Source organism: Ranitomeya imitator, chromosome 10, assembly GCF_032444005.1.
Source record: "Ranitomeya imitator isolate aRanImi1 chromosome 10, aRanImi1.pri, whole genome shotgun sequence".
NCBI classification, from domain to species: Eukaryota; Metazoa; Chordata; class Amphibia; order Anura; family Dendrobatidae; genus Ranitomeya; species Ranitomeya imitator.
Window position 1 is genome coordinate 134,246,668 of NC_091291.1, and position 19,914 is coordinate 134,266,581.

The window sequence follows — 19,914 nt, forward strand, 5'->3', positions numbered from 1 at the left end:
GATAGGATCATGGAATCCTTTGTGAATTCGGCTCTCGAACCTGCCGCATCATCCCTATGCCCGCTTGCACTTGGGTTTCGAAGTCGGTATCCGAAGGGGCTAAAACAACTCCATTGGGGCATTCTAGCCGGAGCTCCACCAGACTGGCTGGCGGAAGTTACCACCCAGATTACTCATGCCGGGGAATAATGTGTTCTCTGGACGTCGCGTCTTCTGCCGCTCAGACACCCGGTAATGTTGTTGCCAGCCGTCGTTCTGTTTGGCTCAAGAGTCATCAAAGAAGTCCCTTACGAGCCTGGCTTTTTCAAGGATCACGTCCTTTCGGTTCCAAGCTGGACCAAGTTATTAAGGACGCCACTGGCGGCACCAGTTCTCTTAGGCGGCAACTTCGGTCCTTTTCGGCCTTTTTTGCGTCGTTTCGCGGCATCAGATTCCTTTTCGCAACAGAGGCCACAGGCACGTTAAGAAAATAAGGTATTCTTCGACTCACTCCTTCCTGGCGTCCCCGCTACTCCTAAGGTGGATTCTCCAGGTCCAGGACTGGAAGTTCCACCTAGGCATGACCCACTCTAGCCCGTTTCTCCTGTTCCTCAGGGACGTCTGGGTCTCCTCAGTAGAGGACGCATGGGCCAGGGCACTTGTATCCTCTAGATACAAAATCTTCATTTCACGGCCCTGGGATCGTTTTCTTCGAATCCCAACCTCCAAGAGACCCCGCTCTAGTCCCGGGTTTCTTTACAGCCATTGTTTCCCTCCTTAGATCCGGGGTAATCGTTCCCGTCCCAGAACAGGAACGGTTCAACGGTTCACAGGCTTCTCTTCGAATCAGAGGACGACAAGGTTCGTCCCAGTCCGGATCTCAATTTGCTGAACAGGAGGTTTCGTCGGAGACACTTCAGGATGATATTCCCTCGTTCAGTAATCGCTTCCATGGAGGCTCAGGAATTTCGGTTTCAGGCTCCCGAAAGTCTATCCATCTTCCCGACACTCTAGCCATTGCGGGTGGCTCATCAACAGGAAGAAGTTCCATCTTGTTCAGCGCCTCGTATCTCCGGGCATGTTCTTCGACACTTGTCGGACCAGAGTCTTCCTTCCCGAACACAGGATATCCCTCCTTTGTCAGGAAGTTTGCTTGCTCCAGGGTTTTCGGCTCCCCTCCTTTCCGATGGGCCTTAAAGGTCCTAAGGAGGTTGGTTGCAACATCGGGAGCAATTTTCCCTTCGCCCGTTTCATTCAAGACTTCTTCAGCAGGCTATTCTATCACAGGGGGACAGGTATGTCTTCTCCCTGCATCGTCTGATCCGGCTTTCCCCCCGGGTCAAACGGTTCCTCGACTGGTGGCCGAGGTCACTTCTCTTATCCCAGAGTAGATCCTTCACAGCATATCTTTCCTTTCAGTTCCCTGGCAGGTGGTGACGACGGACGTCAGCCCGCTCGGTGGAGGCGCGGGGCTTTGTCACCTGTTCTTTTCAGGGTTGTTGGTCGGTGCAGGAGTCCTCCTTGCCGATCAATGTCCTCGAGTTCCGGATCATCTTTCTGTCTTTCCTTCACTGGGTAAGGATTCTCAGCAGCCTAGACAGACAATGACACAGCAGTGGCATATATCTACCACCAGGGGTGGACTCGGCGGTCTCTGGCCTCGGCCGAGTTTCCAGGATCCTCCTTTGGATAAAGGTAACGGTCCTGGTGAGCTCCGCAGTGCATGTCCCCAGCGTGGACATTTAGGCCGCCGACTTCCTCGGCCGCGAGGGCCTTGTGGCAGGGGACTGGTACTTCAGGAGGTTTCCTATCGGATTGCTCTTCGATTGGGGGACTCCAGATGTGCACCTCATGGCGTCCCGATTGAATAGGAAGGTCCCTTGGGTCGGTCCAAGGTCCCGCGATCCTCTCACAGTGGTGTTAACACTTTGGCCATTCCTTGGTTGCAGTTCGCGCTCCCCTATCGGTTCCCACCCCTTTCCCTTGCTTTCCAAGCTGTCGAAAAGATCAAGGCGGGATGGGTGTCGGTCATTCTGATCGTCCCGGATTGGCCCAGGAGGTCTTGGTTTGTGGACATCATCAATCTTCTCCCGGTCACCCCTGGTGCCTTCCAAACAGACCCGATCTGCTGTCTCAGGGTCCGATCTGCCACCCGAATTATCGGTCGCTCAGTTTAACGGCGTGGCTGTGGACTCCACAGTTCTAAGAGCGTCCGGTCTTTCGGCCCGGATGGGTCACGCTATAATCCAGGCTAGGAAGCCTTCGTCTTCTTTCAGGATCTACTATCGTACCTGAAAGGCTTACTTTCGTTGGTGCGAGTCCAACCGCTTTTCACCTATGTCCTTTCCCTGCCTTCCATTTGGTTTTCCTTCAGGCAGGACTGGATTTGGGCTTCGCTCTCAGTTCCATAAAGGGCCAGGTTCCTGCGCTCTTCTTCTCTTTAAGAAGACGTTATCTTCTCAGCCACAGGTTAAGACCTTCCTTCAAGGAGTAGCCCACTCTGTCCCTCTGTACAGGGCCTCTGTGGATTCATGGGATTTAAAGGTTGTGCTGGTTATTCTCAGGGGTTCCCCCCTTTTGAGCCTCTCGGGGAGTTTTCCCTGTCAGTTCTATCTCGGAAGGTGGCTTTTCTCAAGTCTATCTCTTCGATCCGCCGCGTGTTTGAGTTGGCGGCCATTTCTTGCCGACCTCCTTTATGGTTTTTCCATTTGGTTTTCCTTTATGGTTTTTCCACCAGGACAAGGTGGTCCCAGGCCTCCGCCTTCCTTCTTTTCACGAGGTGGTTTTCATCTTTCCACCTCAGCGAGGACATCGTTTTGCCTTCCTTTTGTCCAGCTCCGACTCATCCTCTGGAGCGATCGTTGTACAGGCTGGACCCCGTCAGGGCAGTGAGGATCTCCCTGGCTAGCACGGCCGCTTTCCGAAAGATGGATTCTCTTTTCGTCATCCTTGATGGCGTGCGTAGAGACCTGCTGGCTTCCAAGGCGACTATTGTTCGCTCGATCAGAACGGCAATTTTGGAAGCTTACCGGGTCAAGAACAGAGTGCCCCTCCTGAGATAAAGGCTCACTCTACCCGGGCAGTCGGCGCTTCCAGTGTGGTACGTCACAGGGGCTTTCGCCGACGACTTTGCAAAGCGGCAACCTGGTCTTCCATCCACACGTTTCGCCGGACTACGGCGGACTCCAGCCTGGGCAGAAGGATCCTGCAGGCGGCAGTGGTGAGTCCTCGTACTTGATGGAAGTCTGTTTTTCCCACCCCAGGGACTGCTTTGGGACGTCCCATGGTTTCTGTGTCCCCCAATGAAAGGCGATAGAGAAAACAGGATTTTTGGTTGCTTACCGTAAAATCTGTTTCTCGGAGCCTTCATTGGGGGACACAGCTCCCTCCCAAGTTGAACAGCTCTGTTTACTGTATACGTTTGAGTTCTTTGAATACTCTTTGAGTGCTTGAAACTGTTAATCTATGGAGCGCCGTGGAATTTGTTGGCGCTATGTGGATAAAGTTTATTATGTTATTATTATTCTTTCTCTTTTACACGTTGCTTCTCCTACTGCTTTCTCACTAACTGAATATCCTACTTCCTGTCGGTAGGGTGTACACTGCAGAGGAGGAGCTAACTTTTTTATTTGCATAGTGTCAGCCTCCTAGTGGCAGCAGCATACACCCATGGTTTCTGTGTCCCCCAATGAAGGCTCCGAGAAACAGATTTTACGGTAAGCAACCAAAAATCCTGTTTTTGGTGGACACCTCCGGAGATTAATCTGAGCATGTGCCGCCTCCGGCTCTATTTTGCTGGACACTTCCGGAGGTTAATCTGAGCATGTGCCGCCTCCGGCTCTATTTTGCTGGACACCACCGGAGGTTAATCTGAGCATGTGCTGCCTCCGGCACTATATTGCTGGACACCTCCGGAGGTTAATCTGAGCATGTGCCGCCTCCGGCTCTATATTGCTGGACACCTCCGGAGATTAATCTGAGCATGTGCCGCCTCCGGCTCTATTTTGCTGGACACCTCCGGAGGTTAATCTGAGCATGTGCCGCCCCTGGCTCTATTTTGCTGGACACTGTCGAAGGTTAATCTGAGCAAGTGCTGCCTCCATCTCTATTTTGCTGGACACCGCCAGAAGTTAATCTGAGCATGTGCCTCCTCCGGCTCTATATTGCTCAACACCTCCAGAGGTTAATCTGAGCATGTGCCGCCTCCGCTTCTATTTTGCTGGACACCACCGGAGGTTAATCTGAGCATGTGCTGCCTCCGGCACTATATTGCTGGACACCTCCGGAGGTTAATCTGAGCATGTGCTGCCTCCATCTCTATTTTGCTGGACACCGCCAGAGGTTAATCTGAGCGTGTGCCGCCTCCGGCTCTATTTTGCTGGACACCTCCGGAGGTTAATCTGAGCATGTGCTGCCTCCATCTCTATTTTGCTGGACACCGCCAGAAGTTAATCTGAGCATGTGCCGCCTCCGGCTGTATTTTGCTGGACACCGCCGGAGGTTAATCTGAGCATGTGCTGCCTCAGGCTCTATATTGCTGGACACCGCCGGAGGTTAATCTGTGTATGTGCCGCCTCCGGCTCTATTTTGCTTGACACCACCGGAGATTAATCTGAGCGTGTGCCGCCTCCGGCTCTATATTGCTCGACACCTCCAGAGGTTAATTGGAGTATGTGCCGCCTCCGCTTCTATTTTGCTGGACACCGCCGGAGGTTAATCTGAGCATGTGCTGCCCCCATCTCTATTTTGCTGGACACCACCGGAGATTAATCTGAGCATGTGCCGCCATCATCTCTATTTTGCTGGACACCGCCAGAGGTTAATCTGATTCTGAGCATGTGCCTCCTCCGGCTCTATATTGCTCAACACCTCCAGAGGTTAATCTGAGTATGTGCCGCCTCCGCTTCTATTTTGCTGGGCACCTCCGGAGGTTAATCTGAGCATGTGCTGCCTCCATCTCTATTTTGCTGGGCACCTCCGGAGGTTAATCTGAGCATGTGCCGCCACCATCTCTATTTTGCTGGACACCGCCAGAGGTTAATCTGAGCATGTGCTGCCTTTGGCTCTATTTTGCAAGACACTGCCGGAGGTTAATCTGAGCATGTGCCGCCTCCGGCTGTATTTTGCTGGACACCGCCAGAGGTTAATCTGAGCATGTGCTGCCTTTGTCTCTATTTTGCAAGACACTGCCGGAGGTTAATCTGAGCATGTGCTGTCTCTAGCATCATTTTGCTGGAGACCGCTGGAACATGAACATGCGCAGGTGCCGCCCGTGGGAAGGGCGGCGCTAGCACAAAAATTTAAAAGCCGGCCATGGTAGAGCAGAGGACCCTACCCTCAGTCCTCCCCGCTCATTCCTTGTGGGTCTGCGGGATTACTCCCCTCCTCAAGCTGAAGTAATGTGCTCTGCAAACACACAGCAGAGATCAGGCAGAGTGATTACTCATCTGCCCCATCACTAAGTAGAGTTGAGCAGTTTTTTGTTGGGGTTTTTTTTTGTTGCAATTTCTTGTTATTATATACAAGGTTTTTTTTTTTTCTTTAGTCCCCTACATTAACGCTGCTGCTGGTTGAGTAGAATAAGATGTCAGCCGTTGCGTCTGGGTTTTGTAGGAAGGCGTCACTAATATGTGGTCGCCTACTGAAGGTACTTTTTTTTATGTTTATTGCAATGACTTTGTCTTTTTGGCGCTGGTAGATGAGCGCGTTTATATTATTCGCTATCCGCCACCTCCCCCTTTACGTCTGGTGTCTCTCCCCTCTTTCTCGTTCCCCTCTGTTCTCGCCTCCCCCTCCCCCACCACTTCTCTGTGCTGTACCCTTTTTAAGTGGCATTGATTGCAGCAAATTGCCGTAGCTGGTAGCAGCTGTCACAACAGTGCGGTGATTAAGAGCAGCGCTTGTGATTTCCCAGCTGATTGCATCGATCAGATAGAAGGGGAGCAGGGGGAGCGGATGCACGAAGGAAGGTGAACTCCCGCTGCCGGCATCGGCATGGCGCTGATGTTTGTCGTCTTAACTCTGTTGATGCCAGCGCTTGTAATGTAATGTATTGTCAAGTGGGCACCGGACTGCGTCCCGCCATCCTCGACTTGGATTCCTATGCACGAGCATCCAAATGCCTGCGTATAAATAACAGCCTGTAAAAAATAAAAAAGTCACAGGGTACGGCCTGAAATCATCAATCACGTGGATGTACTTTTGTCTAAAAAATAATTTTTGCAATAGGGTTTCATCAAAAATGTTGTACCGTTTTGTCTTCTACATCCTCTGTGTATCATAGTACATAGAATGAGTTAACGGTGAATATGTCAGCGAGGTCTTTCTGATAAGTTCTGTTATTAGAGATAAGCAAAAAATAAATACAAGCTACTTCCATTTTCGTCCAGGGCAGTGTTCACTTCTGTACCCGCTACCAATCCTGGCCGCCTCTGCCACTTTCCTAAGAGAGGCGCTTAGGATTTTGGGTAGAGAATTTACAGCCCAGAAATAAACCATTGATCTGGTCTGGCTGCTACAAAAGAGGTACGAACTGGACACAGAACCAGATTTGGTTTCACCCTTTCAGCGCATTTTTATCTATAACTCTTATCTCTCTTCTCCTGATCCATCTTTTTTTTATAACCAAATCAAATATCAACTTTAATAAATTAGAAGATAATTCAGGAGAAGAGAGCTGCGGATTACTCGCTGTCTGATTCACTGATAACTCATTCTGCAGTCTGCTATGTACCATGATACATAGAGGCTGTAGAAGCCAAACTATCCAATTTTTTTTAAATGAAACCCGATAGCGAAAACTATTTTTTTTGCCCAAAAGAAATGCATTTAAGTACAAAACAAAGCTGATTTTTAAAACAAAACTAAATAAAAGGTGGGAAAGTTTCATGTTTTTGGCATCTTAGCGGACAGGTAAACCCTATGTCAACTGTGTCTTAGACTGACGGCCGTGGCCACCGTTCTGTTTAATCATTGACTTTTTCTTCCTGAAACCTGATACACATAATTTCCCTTCTTTTGGAGTGTGAAGCTGTTACTTGTCCCATTCGGTGAGGAGCTGTCGTTCACCTGCAGCCATTATTCACCGCGGTGGAGAAATGACAGGTTTATCGTTAGCGATCAGAAAGTGTTTGTTTTCTACAGGAATGTTAAGTGGCTTGTGTCTGTCTGACGCATGTTGTCACTCTCCGCTCGCTGACGAGAGCTCGCCTTCCTCTGGAGGCTGATGAGACGGCGATCCGTCCTTTATCCTTCACTCCAAGGCGTTCTTACTCGTGCATTCAGGTCATTTACTTGTTGTAGCCTCTATGTATTACAGCACACAGCAGGCTGCAGAATAAGTTAACAATGAATCCACCTTTTTTTCTATTGCATTTTATAATAAATTTTGGAACTTTGTGTCTTCTACATCCTCTATGTATCATGGTACATAGATTGAGCTAGCTATAAATCCATTAGAGTCAGTAACACTTTTCTATCTTCACTGGAAACCTCTTGTAAGCTAATTTATTACTAAACGAAACTTTGATGTGGTCGTAGATCAGCTTAGAAGACCATTCTGAAGAAGAGAGAAAAGTGTTCCCGACTGATGGATTAAGCTCATTTTATGTACCATGATTCATAGAGGATGTAGAAGACAAACGCTCCACATTTTATAATAAAACCCTATTGCAAAAGTGTTTGTTATCCAAAAATGCATTCCCTTAAAATAAAATTGTTTCCCAAAGATGTCTATATTATTTAAAAGGAGTCATCAAGCTAGAAGAAAAATATCTTTGGGCGTGATTAAAAGAAAAACAACTTGCTCATACACTTTAATTACCCACTACATGCCCCATTCTGGGCTGTATTTTGGGCTCGGGATTGCTTCTGTTGTTGGCATGTTACCGTTACTGTGACATAGAAGGGGGCTGGCTTGGCTATTGCAATGACGGTCAGCCATCCCCCTTCATACTCCACTCTGGACACGGGAAGCTATCTCCTGAGCTGGATCCAGGTCTACGCTTGTTATACATGTATCTAAAGCTGTTTTTTCTAGCAGGACAACCTGTTAGTGTCCTGAGTGTACACTTTGCATCCATCTTTCCTGCACCCACCTCACTTGCCTTCACTGAAGCCCAAACTTAAATTTCCGTTCCAAACCTGTTGCGAGTGCAATGATCAGGTCGCGTTTCTCCCATCGCCGCTCGTCGCGGAGGAGCTGGAGTGATTGTCGAGAGCCCTCAGGCGCTAAACAGCGGCATTTGAAGATAATGAAAACCTGCAGGCGAATAAATGGTATGAAACACGGATCGGCGGTGTTCTGTCCGCCTCCGGTGAGGACACTTGACATGTTCCATCACAGATGGAGTGTTTAATCACCCGGAGTGTGCGGACACCATGGAGGCTCTCGCCGTGATTGGAATCAAACGGAAGAGCCATCCGGGCAGAGGAATGTCTCCGACACAGACCTGGCGGCCCCTCACTTCAGATCCTGCAAGCTTCATTATCTCGGGGAGGAGGATAATTACATCCGCCTCTTTTCCTCTCTGGCAATTTGCTTTGCAGAACCCGGAGCTGAGAAAAAATCCCATGTATGCTGTGACATATTGGGCCCATGTCAATCAAGCTGCCGGCATTTCTTATTTGTGGGTCTGGTGGCCTGCGGTGGAATCACAAGTAACGGCACTTGGACTTCTCGTGGATGCACGGCGAAAGTTTCCTAACATTGTACTTACGTGGCATGAGCCGTTTCGAGGATGATGTGGAGTCCCTGGGTTGCTTTGAGATAAATCAAGAACATGGAGACTAAGCGTTCCTTCCCTTGAACCACTGTTCGGAGACGTAGACATCCCTGCGGTTACCAGGTGGCTGACCCCCCCAGAGTTATTGTCATTAGTATAAAAGACCCCAATGCATAATGCAAAAGTGTCGTCAGAGTGCCTGAAGCTTCGGGCAGGGGGATTCCTTTCCTAACGGTGGATGGGTAGAGGGTCAAGTTAGGTAGCGGTGAAGGTCCGGGCAGGCGGCAGACTCGTGGCCAAGAAGCGGTTCAAAGCGATTCAAACGTAACAAACTCCATTTCACAGTGTAAGAACTGATTGGGCTTGGTTGTTTAGGCCCAGAATAACAGGGGCCGGTGATAGGAGACTGACCCTATAGTGAGATAAAACCACTTGTGCAGATAGTAAAAGAGAACGGCTCAGACACAAAAGGGGGAAAACTACTGCAGGGGGAAAACTACAGCAGCGGGGGCCAGGGACATTGGGCTCATTGAATCTCCTGTTTGATCACCAGCTGCGCTTCCTACAGTTGCAATCATGGTATTTTTAGCGCTCGGCTTCCATCTTGCAGGACATCAACGCTGCCTCCATAGTTCTTCCAGTTGACGTGTTCTTGGATCAGTTTTGGTCTCTAATAGAGATGCACCAAGTGGCTGACAACCACGACCGCTAGTCGCTTGTCAAATAATCACTCGATTTTGCAGGGGAGCATCTGTTTCATATGCAAAACCGTGCTGCACCATAGCAGTCGGGTGCTCGGTTTTGCTTGTGAAACAGCGATTCTCCTGGCAAAAATCAAGCTGGTCAGTATAACCCTCCATGCCTGGATGTCCCCGAAGCCATCCGGCCAGCTCCTCGGTGGTGTGATATCTTTTACTTTTGTGAACTGATCAAAAATCTTCTTTTCCCATTCAGGCACAGAACCTTGGCCTTTCTACTTCATCAATGGCTTCCTGAACTTCAACGTAGTCTTCATCATGGCTCTGTTGGCTTTGCCGTTGACGTGGCTGATGGAGCATCTGCTGCAGAAAATCAACAGTAGGGGTTCTCCAAATATCTTTCTAGAACGTACAAGTGCCGTACTTGCATTTTGTCATCAATCCTCCTCCATAGGCAGTGGATTTGCTCAGTTTGGGCAACCACTTCCATATTGCAGCCAGTTCCTGCGTGGCCCGCGTCTTCTCCTCGATGTCTTAGATGTAGGTCATGACTGCGGCTACTGAGGCCGTACCGGCCTTCCTGGACTAGTCCAGGATCGTTTGAGAGTGAGCCATCTCACCGAAGCCTCGGTCACACGTGTGCGCAAGTGCGTCCATAGACCTCAGTGTAGCGGTGGTGACGCATGACTGTTCACATGGACTTGGGGACCACTGTTCTCGTGATCCACTAGGTACAACCACTGGGACCTCCACCGATCATGAAAACAGGTTCTCGGACGTTAGAACTCCCCCATCACTGGGGTCTATGGGGGCAGTAGTGCGCACATGTGACCACCGGTGGTGGAAGAAGTGGTCATCACACAAGAGCCCTGCTGTCCCACTTACACAGGGAGACGGGACCTTCGCTCTCTGTTATTACTGAAAGACATTCAGAATACTTTTCCGCACCCCATGATGCCTCATACTGACCCCATTATTCCTTGCTCCAGCAGTTCAGAATCTCGGCAGACCGTATTGGCTTACACTTGCGCCAATGTACATCTGGATATTGATTTTCTTCACTCGGCCACATAAAGAGGAGAGGTTTCTTTTTCCCATCTACCCGCTCATCTGCTTGTGTGGGGCCATAGCGCTCTCTGCTCTCCAGGTAATATATCATTTGGAGGTTGCACTAATATTCTTTTCCCATCGCTCATTTACCAGTACCGACCCACAAGCCGATACATAAGAAAAACTCTTTCTTCAGCTGACTGAATCATTCATGCGCAGGAGATGTGCCGCCGAGCACAGGAGATGTGCCGCCGAGCACAGGAGATGTGCCGCCGAGCACATGGTGCTGTATATGGACAGAACAATTATATTAGCGATAGTTCTGCCCCATACACTCTCGTTTTCCCATGTGAATGGGCTTGTATGACATCAGCAAGCGCTCATTTTTGGGCATTAACCTGCCTGTGTAAACTACTTTATAGGGCTGCAGGTGTGAATGAATGATTTAAGAAGCAGATCTAAATAAAGGGGTAAAAACATGAAACCGGATATGGGTCCGACAAGGGAGCAGCTCTTCTTTACTTTAGTGCAAACACCAAAAATGCACCAATCTGGTTAGATGGGGAACTCGCTCCCTGCCATTACTGGGCTTCATTGTCTCCTTTCTGTGTAACTTGCTGTCAGCTGCTTGTTTTCAAGTATAATCCAACTTTGGCAGCAGAAGCTGAATACTTGTCACTTGACAGGAAGTGGAGGCGGGTGTTTGTCCCTTTGCAGGAAGTGGGAGCGGGTATTTGTTCCTTTGCAGGAAGTGGGAGCGGGTATTTGTTCCTTTGCAGGAAGTGGGAGCGGGTATTTGTCCCTTTGCAGGAAGTGGGAGCGGGTATTTGTTCCTTTGCAGGAAGTGGGAGCGGGTATTTGTCCCTTTGCAGGAAGTGGGAGCGGGTGTTTGTCCCTTTGCAGGAAGTGGGAGCGGGTATTTGTTCCTTTGCAGGAAGTGGAGGCGGGTGTTTGTCCCTTTGCAGGAAGTGGGAGCGGGTATTTGTTCCTTTGCAGGAAGTGGGAGCGGGTATTTGTCCCTTTGCAGGAAGTGGGAGCGGGTGTTTGTCCCTTTGTAGGAAGTGGAGGCGAGTCTTTATCCCCTTGCAGGAAGTGGAGGCGAGTATTTGTCCCTTTGCAGGAAGTGGAGGCGGGTATTTGTCCCTTTGCAGGAAGTGGAGGTGGGTCTTTGTCCCCTTGCATGAAGTGGTGACGGGTATTTGTCCCTTTGCAGGAAGTGGAGGCGGGTATTTGTCCCTTTTCTGGAAGTTGGAGCGGGTATTTGTCCCTTTGTAGGAAGTGGAGGCGAGTCTTTATCCCCTTGCAGGAAGTGGAGGCGGGTATTTGTCCCTTTGCAGGAAGTGGAGGTGGGTATTTGTCCCTTTGCAGGAAGTGGAGGTGGGTCTTTGTCCCCTTGCAGGAAGTGGAGACGGGTATTTTTCCCTTTGCAGGAAGTGGAGGCGGGTATTTGTCCCTTTGCAGGAAGTGGGAGCGGGTGTTTGTCCCTTTGTAGGACAAACACCCGCTTTGTCTTTATCCCCTTACAGGAAGTGGAGGCGGGTATTTGTCCCTTTGCAGGAAGTGGAGGTGGGTCTTTGTCCCCTTGCAGGAAGTGGAGACGGGTATTTTTCCCTTTGCAGGAAGTGGAGGCGGGTATTTTTCCCTTTGCAGGAAGTGGAGGCGGGTATTTTTCCCTTTGCAGGAAGTGGAGGCGGGTATTTTTCCCTTTGCAGGAAGTGGAGGCGGGTATTTGTCCCTTTGCAGGAAGTAGAGGCAGTAAGACCAATCTTCTCTACATACTTTGTGTAGCCATTGTAGTGTAGTGCTCGAACAATAAATAATCCATAGTGTCACTGCTTGTACAGAAAGATAAATCTTGTCTTGCTGCTGTTACAGTAAAGAATCCATTTTCTCGTTGCTTGTACCGTTAATAATCCTTGCTCTCTTTGCTTGTACAGTTAATAATCCTTGCTCTCTGTGCTTGTACAGTTAATAATCCTTGCTCTCGGTGCTTGTACAGTTAATAATCCTTGCTCTCGGTGCTTGTACAGTTAATAATCCTTGGTCTCGGTGCTTGTACAGTTAATAATCCTTGCTCTCGGTGCTTGTACAGTTAATAATCCTTGCAGAATAAAACAGCCCTGGCTCACATCGCAAACCCGGTTTCTCCAGCGATCCTCTAGGTGTGCTGAACGCTTATGGAGGAAAACACGCACACCAGAAGACTTCATACACTTCAAATTTATGTTAAGGACCTATAACTTTGCCCTTCACTTCGCTAAACAGACCTACTTTACCACTCTGATCTCCTCACTATCCAACAACCCCAAGAAACTTTTTGACACCTTTCACTCCCTCCTCAGGCCAAAAGCACAAGCCCCTATCACAGATATTTGTGCTGGTGACCTGGCCTCCCACTTTATAGAGAAAATAGACAATATCCGTCAGGAAATCCGCTCCCAACAACTAAGTTCAGTGACTCCCATCCCTCCCCTCATTGCCCCTGGCTCACTCTCCACATTCGATCCCATCACAGAAGAAGAAGTCTCCAAGCTCCTCTCCTCTTCTCGTCCGACTACATGCACTACCGACCCCATTCCCTCACATCTCCTCCAGTCTCTCTCTCCAGTTGTCACAAGTCACCTAACTACAATCTTTAATCTCTCCCTCTCCTCTGGCATTTTCCCCTCCTCCTTCAAACACTCTATCATTACTCCATTACTAAAGAAACCCACCCTCGACCCATCCTGCACAAACAACTACAGACCGGTCTCCAATCTCCCCTTCATCTCTAAACTCTTGGAGCGCCTGATATACTCCCGCCTTACCCGTTACCTCTCCACTCACTCCCTCCTAGACCCTTCACAGTCCGGTTTCCGCCCCCTACATTCGACAGAAACTGCACTCATCAAAGTGACCAATGACCTTCTGACAGCAAAACGTAATGGTGACCACTCTCTGCTCATTCTTCTCGACCTTTCTGCATCTTTTGACACTGTTGACCACCCTCTCCTGCTCTCTAGGCTCCAGTCACTAGGCATTAAGGACACTGCTCTCTCCTGGTTCTCCTCCTATCTTTCCGACCGCTCCTTCAGTGTTCTGTTCTCTGGCTCCACTTCATCTCCTCTTCCTCTCACTGTTGGGGTACCTCAGGGCTCAGTCCTTGGCCCCCTTCTGTTCTCTCTCTACACGGCCCCAATTGGACAGACCATCAGCAGATTTGGCTTTCAGTACCATCTTTATGCCGACGACACACAACTATATACGTCATCCCCTGACCTTACCCCCACTGTACTACAGAATGCCACTGACTGTCTGTCCGCAGTCTCCAACATCATGTCCGCTCTCTATCTGAAACTCAACCTCTCCAAAACTGAACTTCTTCTGCTCCCACCATCTACTAACCTCCCTAAATCTGACATTTCCCTCTCCGTGGGTGGCACCATAATAACACCCCGGCAGCAGGCGCGCTGTCTGGGTGTTATGTTTGACTCCGATCTCTCCTTCACCTCCCATATACAATCTCTTGCCCGCTCGTGCCGCTTACACCTAAAGAACATCTCTAGAATCCGCCCTTTTCTCACCATGGAGACAGCTAAAACCCTCACGGTCGCCCTGATCCACTCCTGCCTGGACTACTGTAACGCTCTATTAATTGGCCTCCCCCTCACTCGACTTTCCCCTCTCCAGTCCATCCTTAATGCAGCAGCCAGGGTCGTCCATCTGGCTAATCGTTACTCGGACGCGTCCGCTCTTCGCCAGTCGTTACACTGGCTGCCCATTCATTACAGGATACAATTCAAAGTACTTGTTCTCACCCACAAAGCTCTCCACAGTGTGGCACCCCCTTACATCTCCTCCCTCATTTCTGTCTATCAGCCTAACAGACCACTGCGCTCTGCAAATGACTTTCGGCTAACCTCTGCACTAATCCGTACCTACCACTCCCGACTCCAAGACTTCTCCCGTGCTGCGCCAATCCTCTGGAATGCTCTACCCCAAGATATTAGGACCATCCATAATTTGCATAGTTTTAGGCGCTCGCTCAAAACACATTTGTTCAGAGCGGCCTATCACGTTCACTAATCAAAGTTATGTTATGTTTGTGTGTGTGTAGCCCATTCACTATCCCCATCTATTCCCCAACCCCTGAAGATGGCTGGACTATGATTGTAAATACATCATTGTAAATACACACCTGTACTTTGTATCTCCCCCACCTCATTGTAGATTGTAAGCTCTCACGAGCAGGGTCGTCTTATTTTGCTTTAATTATTGTATTGTTAACGTTGTTACTTATGACTTTTGTGTTTGAAACTGTTAAACTGTAAAGCGCTGCGGAATATGTTGGCGCTATATAAATAAAGATTATTATTATTATTGCTCTCGGTGCTTGTACCGTTAATAGTCCTTGCTCTCGGTGCTTGTGCCGTTAATAATCCTTGCTCTCGGTGGTTGTACCGTTAATAATCCTTGGTCCCGGTGCTTGTACCGTTAATAATCCTTGCTCTCGGTGCTTGTACCGTTAATAATCCTTGCTCTCGGTGCTTGTACCGTTAATAATCCTTGGTCTCGGTGCTTGTACAGTTAATAATCCTTGCTCTCGGTGCTTGTACCGTTAATAATCCTTGGTCTCGGTGCTTGTACAGTTAATAATCCTTGCTCTCGGTGCTTGTACATTTAATAATCCTTTGTCTCGGTGCTTGTACAGTTAATAATCCTTGCTCTCGGTGCTTGTACAGTTAATAATCCTTGCTCTCGGTGCTTGTACCGTTAATAATCCTTGCTGTCGGTGCTTGTACAGTTAATAATCCTTGCTCTCGGTGCTTGTACAGTTAATAATCCTTGCTCTCGGTGCTTGTACCGTTAATAATCCTTGCTCTCGGTGCTTGTACTGTTAATAATCCTTGCTCTCGGTGCTTGTACTGTTAATAATCCTTGCTCTCGGTGCTTGTACAGTTAATAATCCTTGCTCTCGGTGCTTGTACAGTTAATAATCCTTGCTCTCGGTGCTTGTACCGTTAATAATCCTTGCTCTCGGTGCTTGTACCGTTAATAATCCTTGCTCTCGGTGCTTGTACTGTTAATAATCCTTGCTCTCGGTGCTTGTACAGTTAATAATCCTTGCTCTCGGTGCTTGTACTGTTAATAATCCTTGATCTCGGTGCTTGTACCGTTAATAATCCTTGGTCTCGGTGCTTGTACAGTTAATAATCCTTGCTCTCGGTGCTTGTACGTTAATAATCCTTGCTCTCGGTGCTTGTACTGTTAATAATCCTTGCTCTCGGTGCTTGTACTGTTAATTGCAGTTTCTGATTTCCATAATTCTTTTATGTTGATGAATTGTACTTGTGTTTTTTTTGTTCTCGTTTTAGAAATGTTACCATTTTTTATTCCAACGGTACCGACTAGAACATTACACCGTTTCTTCCAACTGGCTGGCCATCGGTACTGTCCTGCTTTTCGCTCTCTTGTCCTTTTCTCGCTCCATCGCCTTGTTTAGAGGTAAGTCCAGATTCCCAGTTTCAGTTCTTTCTATGATCAGCGGTGTCCTTCAAGCAGTGTGATATCTGTGATTGTGAGGTTAGCGGGTGCCCTATTAAAGGGATTGGCCCCCTCATTGGACAATCCCTTCTTAATAGCCCTGTTCTGCAGCACTTTATAGGAAAACAATAAGTATATTTACCTGTCGGCATGCCGACAGATAATTTACCAGCAGCCTGTAATAATAGCGAGATGACTCTGCTCATTCTATCCCAGTCTATACAGCAAATCCAAGCTGCAGAAAAAGCCTGTTATATCCGCTCTAGCGGCCAGTTTTAAAATTGAAAAAGTTTTATAATAAAATCATATACAATTTTCTGATTCTGCTCCCCCCTTTGACAACTTTTCTGTGTTTCAGGCTACCATGCACCGCTGGATTTGTACCCAGAATTTTACAGAATAGCCAAGGACCCAGCGATTCACACTGTCCCAGAGAGCAAGACTGTGAACGTGTGCGTGGGGAAAGAGTGGTATCGGTTTCCAAGCAATTTTCTTCTTCCCGAAAAGTGAGTCCGATCCCGATCATTGCTTCACCTTGTGCTGAACATGGGGGTGGTTAAAGGGTTATTCCCAACATTGTGGACGAGGGATACTTTCCTGATCAGTGGGGCTCTCATAGTAAAATGTCCCATCAGAATGGACGCGCATGCGCAACACTGGCAGCGTTCCATTCCAACAATACATTTTAGAACCCAACCGCGTCCTTGAGATCGTTCTCAAAAATGTAGATATTTGCTTTATTTATTAGTTAAATGTCTACCAAGATCACACATTTAATTGGGGTCGGTTTTGTATCTGTTGTGTATATGGGAAGATTGCATTGAAAGGTCGGATCGGGCATGTTGGATTTCAACATGCCCAATCCTGTGTTAAAAATAAAAGAGAGCTGCCAACAGAGGAGCCTACGGAAGTCGTGTTTGCTCGGCTGGGCGTGCATGTGTTATGGGAGGTCATAGAAAATGAAGATTGCGTCCCTTTAAGTAGTTTTTTTGCTCACTTAGGCTGTACGGAGAGGGTCACAGCCGCCGGGGTCCTGTGCGCTCCTCTAACTTTTCTCTTGTTTTGATTCTTATCTTTAGTTGGCAACTTCAGTTCATTGAGTCTGAGTTCAGAGGACAACTCCCGAAACCATACGGCAAGGGGCGGCGAGCGACGAGCACCCACCCCAAGGACATGAATGATCAGAATCTGGAAGAGACGTCTAGATATGTGAGTTCAGGAAGGAAGTGGTGGTCTATCATGTAATAAGCTGCCCCCATAGAAGTGAGCAGAGCGGAGGTCACACATACTACTGCCCCCATAGAAGTGAGCAGAGCGGAGGTCACACATATTACTGCTGCTATAGAAGTGAGCAGAGGTCACACATGCATTACTGTCCCCATAGAAGTGAGCAGAGTGGAGGTCAAATGTACTACTGCCCCTATAGAAGTGAGCAGAGGTCACACATGCATTACTGCCCCCATAGAAGTGAGCAGAGTGAAGGTCACACATACTAATGCCCCTATAGAAGTGAGCAGAGGTCACACATGTGCTACTGCCCCCATAGAAGTGAGCAGAGGTCACACATGCACTACTTCCCCCATACAAGTGAGCAGAGGTCACACATGCATTACTGCCCCCATAGAAGTGAGCAGAGGTCACACATGCACTTCAGCCCCCATAGAAGTGAGCAGAGGTCACACATGCAGTACTGCACCTATAGAAGTGAGCAGAGGTCACACATGCATTACTGCCCCCATACAAGTGAGCAGAGGTCACACATGCACTACTGCCCCCATACAAGTGAGCAGAGGTCACACATGCATTACTGCCCCCATACAAGTGAGCAGAGGTCACACATGCACTACTGCCCCCATACAAGTGAGCAGAGGTCACACATGCACTTCAGCCCCCATAGAAGTGAGCAGAGGTCACACATGCACTACTGCACCTATAGAAGTGAGCAGAGGTCACACATGCATTACTGCCCCCATAGAAGTAAGCAGAGGTCACACATGCACTACTGCCCCCATAGAGGTGAGCAGAGGTCACACATGCACTACTGCCCCCATAGAAGTGAGCAGGGGTCACACATGCACTACTGCCCCCATAGAAGTGAGCAGAGGTCACACATGCACTACTGCCCCCATACAAGAGAGCAGAGGTCACACATGCATTACTGCCCCCATACAAGTGAGCAGAGGTCACACATGCACTACTGCCCCCATACAAGTGAGCAGAGGTCACACATGCATTACTGCCCCCATACAAGTGAGCAGAGGTCACACATGCACTACTGCCCCCATACAAGTGAGCAGAGGTCACACATGCACTTCAGCCCCCATAGAAGTGAGCAGAGGTCACACATGCACTACTGCACCTATAGAAGTGAGCAGAGGTCACACATGCATTACTGCCCCCATAGAAGTAAGCAGAGGTCACACATGCACTACTGCCCCCATAGAGGTGAGCAGAGGTCACACATGCACTACTGCCCCCATAGAGGTGAGCAGAGGTCACACATGCACTACTGCCCCCATAGAGGTGAGCAGAGGTCACACATGCACTACTGCCCCCATAGAAGTGAGCAGGGGTCACACATGCATTACTGCCCCCATAGAAGTGAGCATAGGTCACACATGCATTACTGCCCCCATAGAAGTGAGCAGAGGTCACACATGCATTACTGCCCCATAGAAGTGAGCAGAGGTCACACTTGCACTACTGCCCCCATACAAGTGAGCAGAGGTCACACATGCATTACTGTCCCCATAGAAGTGAGCAGAGGTCACACATGCATTACTGCCCCATAGAAGTGAGCAGAGGTCACACATGCACTACTGCCCCCATACAAGTGAGCAGAGGTCACACATGCATTACTACCCCCATAGAAGTGAGCAGAGGTCACACATGCATTACTGTCCCCATAGAAGTGATCAGAGGTCACACATGCATTACTGCCCCATAGAAGTGAGCAGAGCTCACACATGCATTACTGCCCCCATACAAGTGAGCAGAGGTCACACATGCACTACTGCCCCCATAGAAGTGAGCAGAGGTCACACATGCATTACTGCCCCCATAGAAGTGAGCAGAGGTCACACATGCATTACTGTCCCCATAGAAGTGAGCAGAGGTCACACATGCATTACTGCCCCATAGAAGTGAGCAGAGGTCACACATGCATTACTGCCCCCATACAAGTGAGCAGAGGTCACACATGCATTACTGCCCCCATACAAGTGAGCAGAGGTCACACTTGCACTACTGCCCCCATACAAGTGAGCAGAGGTCACACATGCATTACTGTCCCCATAGAAGTGATCAGAGGTCACACATGCATTACTGCCCCCATAGAAGTGAGCAGAGGTCACACATGCATTACTGTCCCCATAGAAGTGAGCAGAGGTCACACATGCATTACTGCCCCCATAGAAGTGAGCAGAGGTCACACATGCATTACTGCCCCCATAGAAGTGAGCAGAGGTCACACATGCATTACTGCCCCCATAGAAGTGAGCAGAGGTCACACATGCATTACTGTCCCCATAGAAGTGAGCAGAGGTCACACATGCATTACTGCCCCCATACAAGTGAGCAGAGGTCACACATGCATTACTGCCCCCATAGAAGTGAGCAGAGGTCACACATGCACTACTGCCCCCATACAAGTGAGCAGAGGTCACACATGCATTACTGCCCCCATAGAAGTGAGCAGAGGTCACACATGCATTACTGCCCCCATAGAAGTGATAACAGCTGATAGAAGTATTGGGTATAGTTTACAGATAATGCAAACGTAATATAAACTATTGTAGTTCTGCCAAATAATGGACATATAGAAGACCAATTGTCATGTGAAATAAAAGAGAAGATAAGTCGATCATCGAGTCTAAGTAAAATATACAAATTGTATTTAATATCAAAAAGATAACATTACAAATAGTTACAGGTAAGGTAGG

At 48.6% G+C, this 19,914-nt stretch overlaps 1 protein-coding gene across 2 annotated transcripts in view; it reads left to right on the forward strand.

The window, feature by feature from the left end:
- Nucleotides 1-19,914, forward strand: part of ALG9 (ALG9 alpha-1,2-mannosyltransferase) — an 85,826-nt gene that overhangs the window by 27,437 nt on the left and 38,475 nt on the right. Inside the window, exons 9-13 of one of the 2 annotated variants that reach the window (XM_069741893.1) lie at nucleotides 9,657-9,779; nucleotides 10,390-10,547; nucleotides 15,805-15,934; nucleotides 16,332-16,479; nucleotides 17,053-17,182. In XM_069741893.1, coding sequence (XP_069597994.1) covers nucleotides 9,657-9,779; nucleotides 10,390-10,547; nucleotides 15,805-15,934; nucleotides 16,332-16,479; nucleotides 17,053-17,182 — 689 coding nt within the window. The remainder of the gene's footprint in view (nucleotides 1-9,656; nucleotides 9,780-10,389; nucleotides 10,548-15,804; nucleotides 15,935-16,331; nucleotides 16,480-17,052; nucleotides 17,183-19,914) is intronic. The other variant, XM_069741894.1, reaches the window with a different exon arrangement.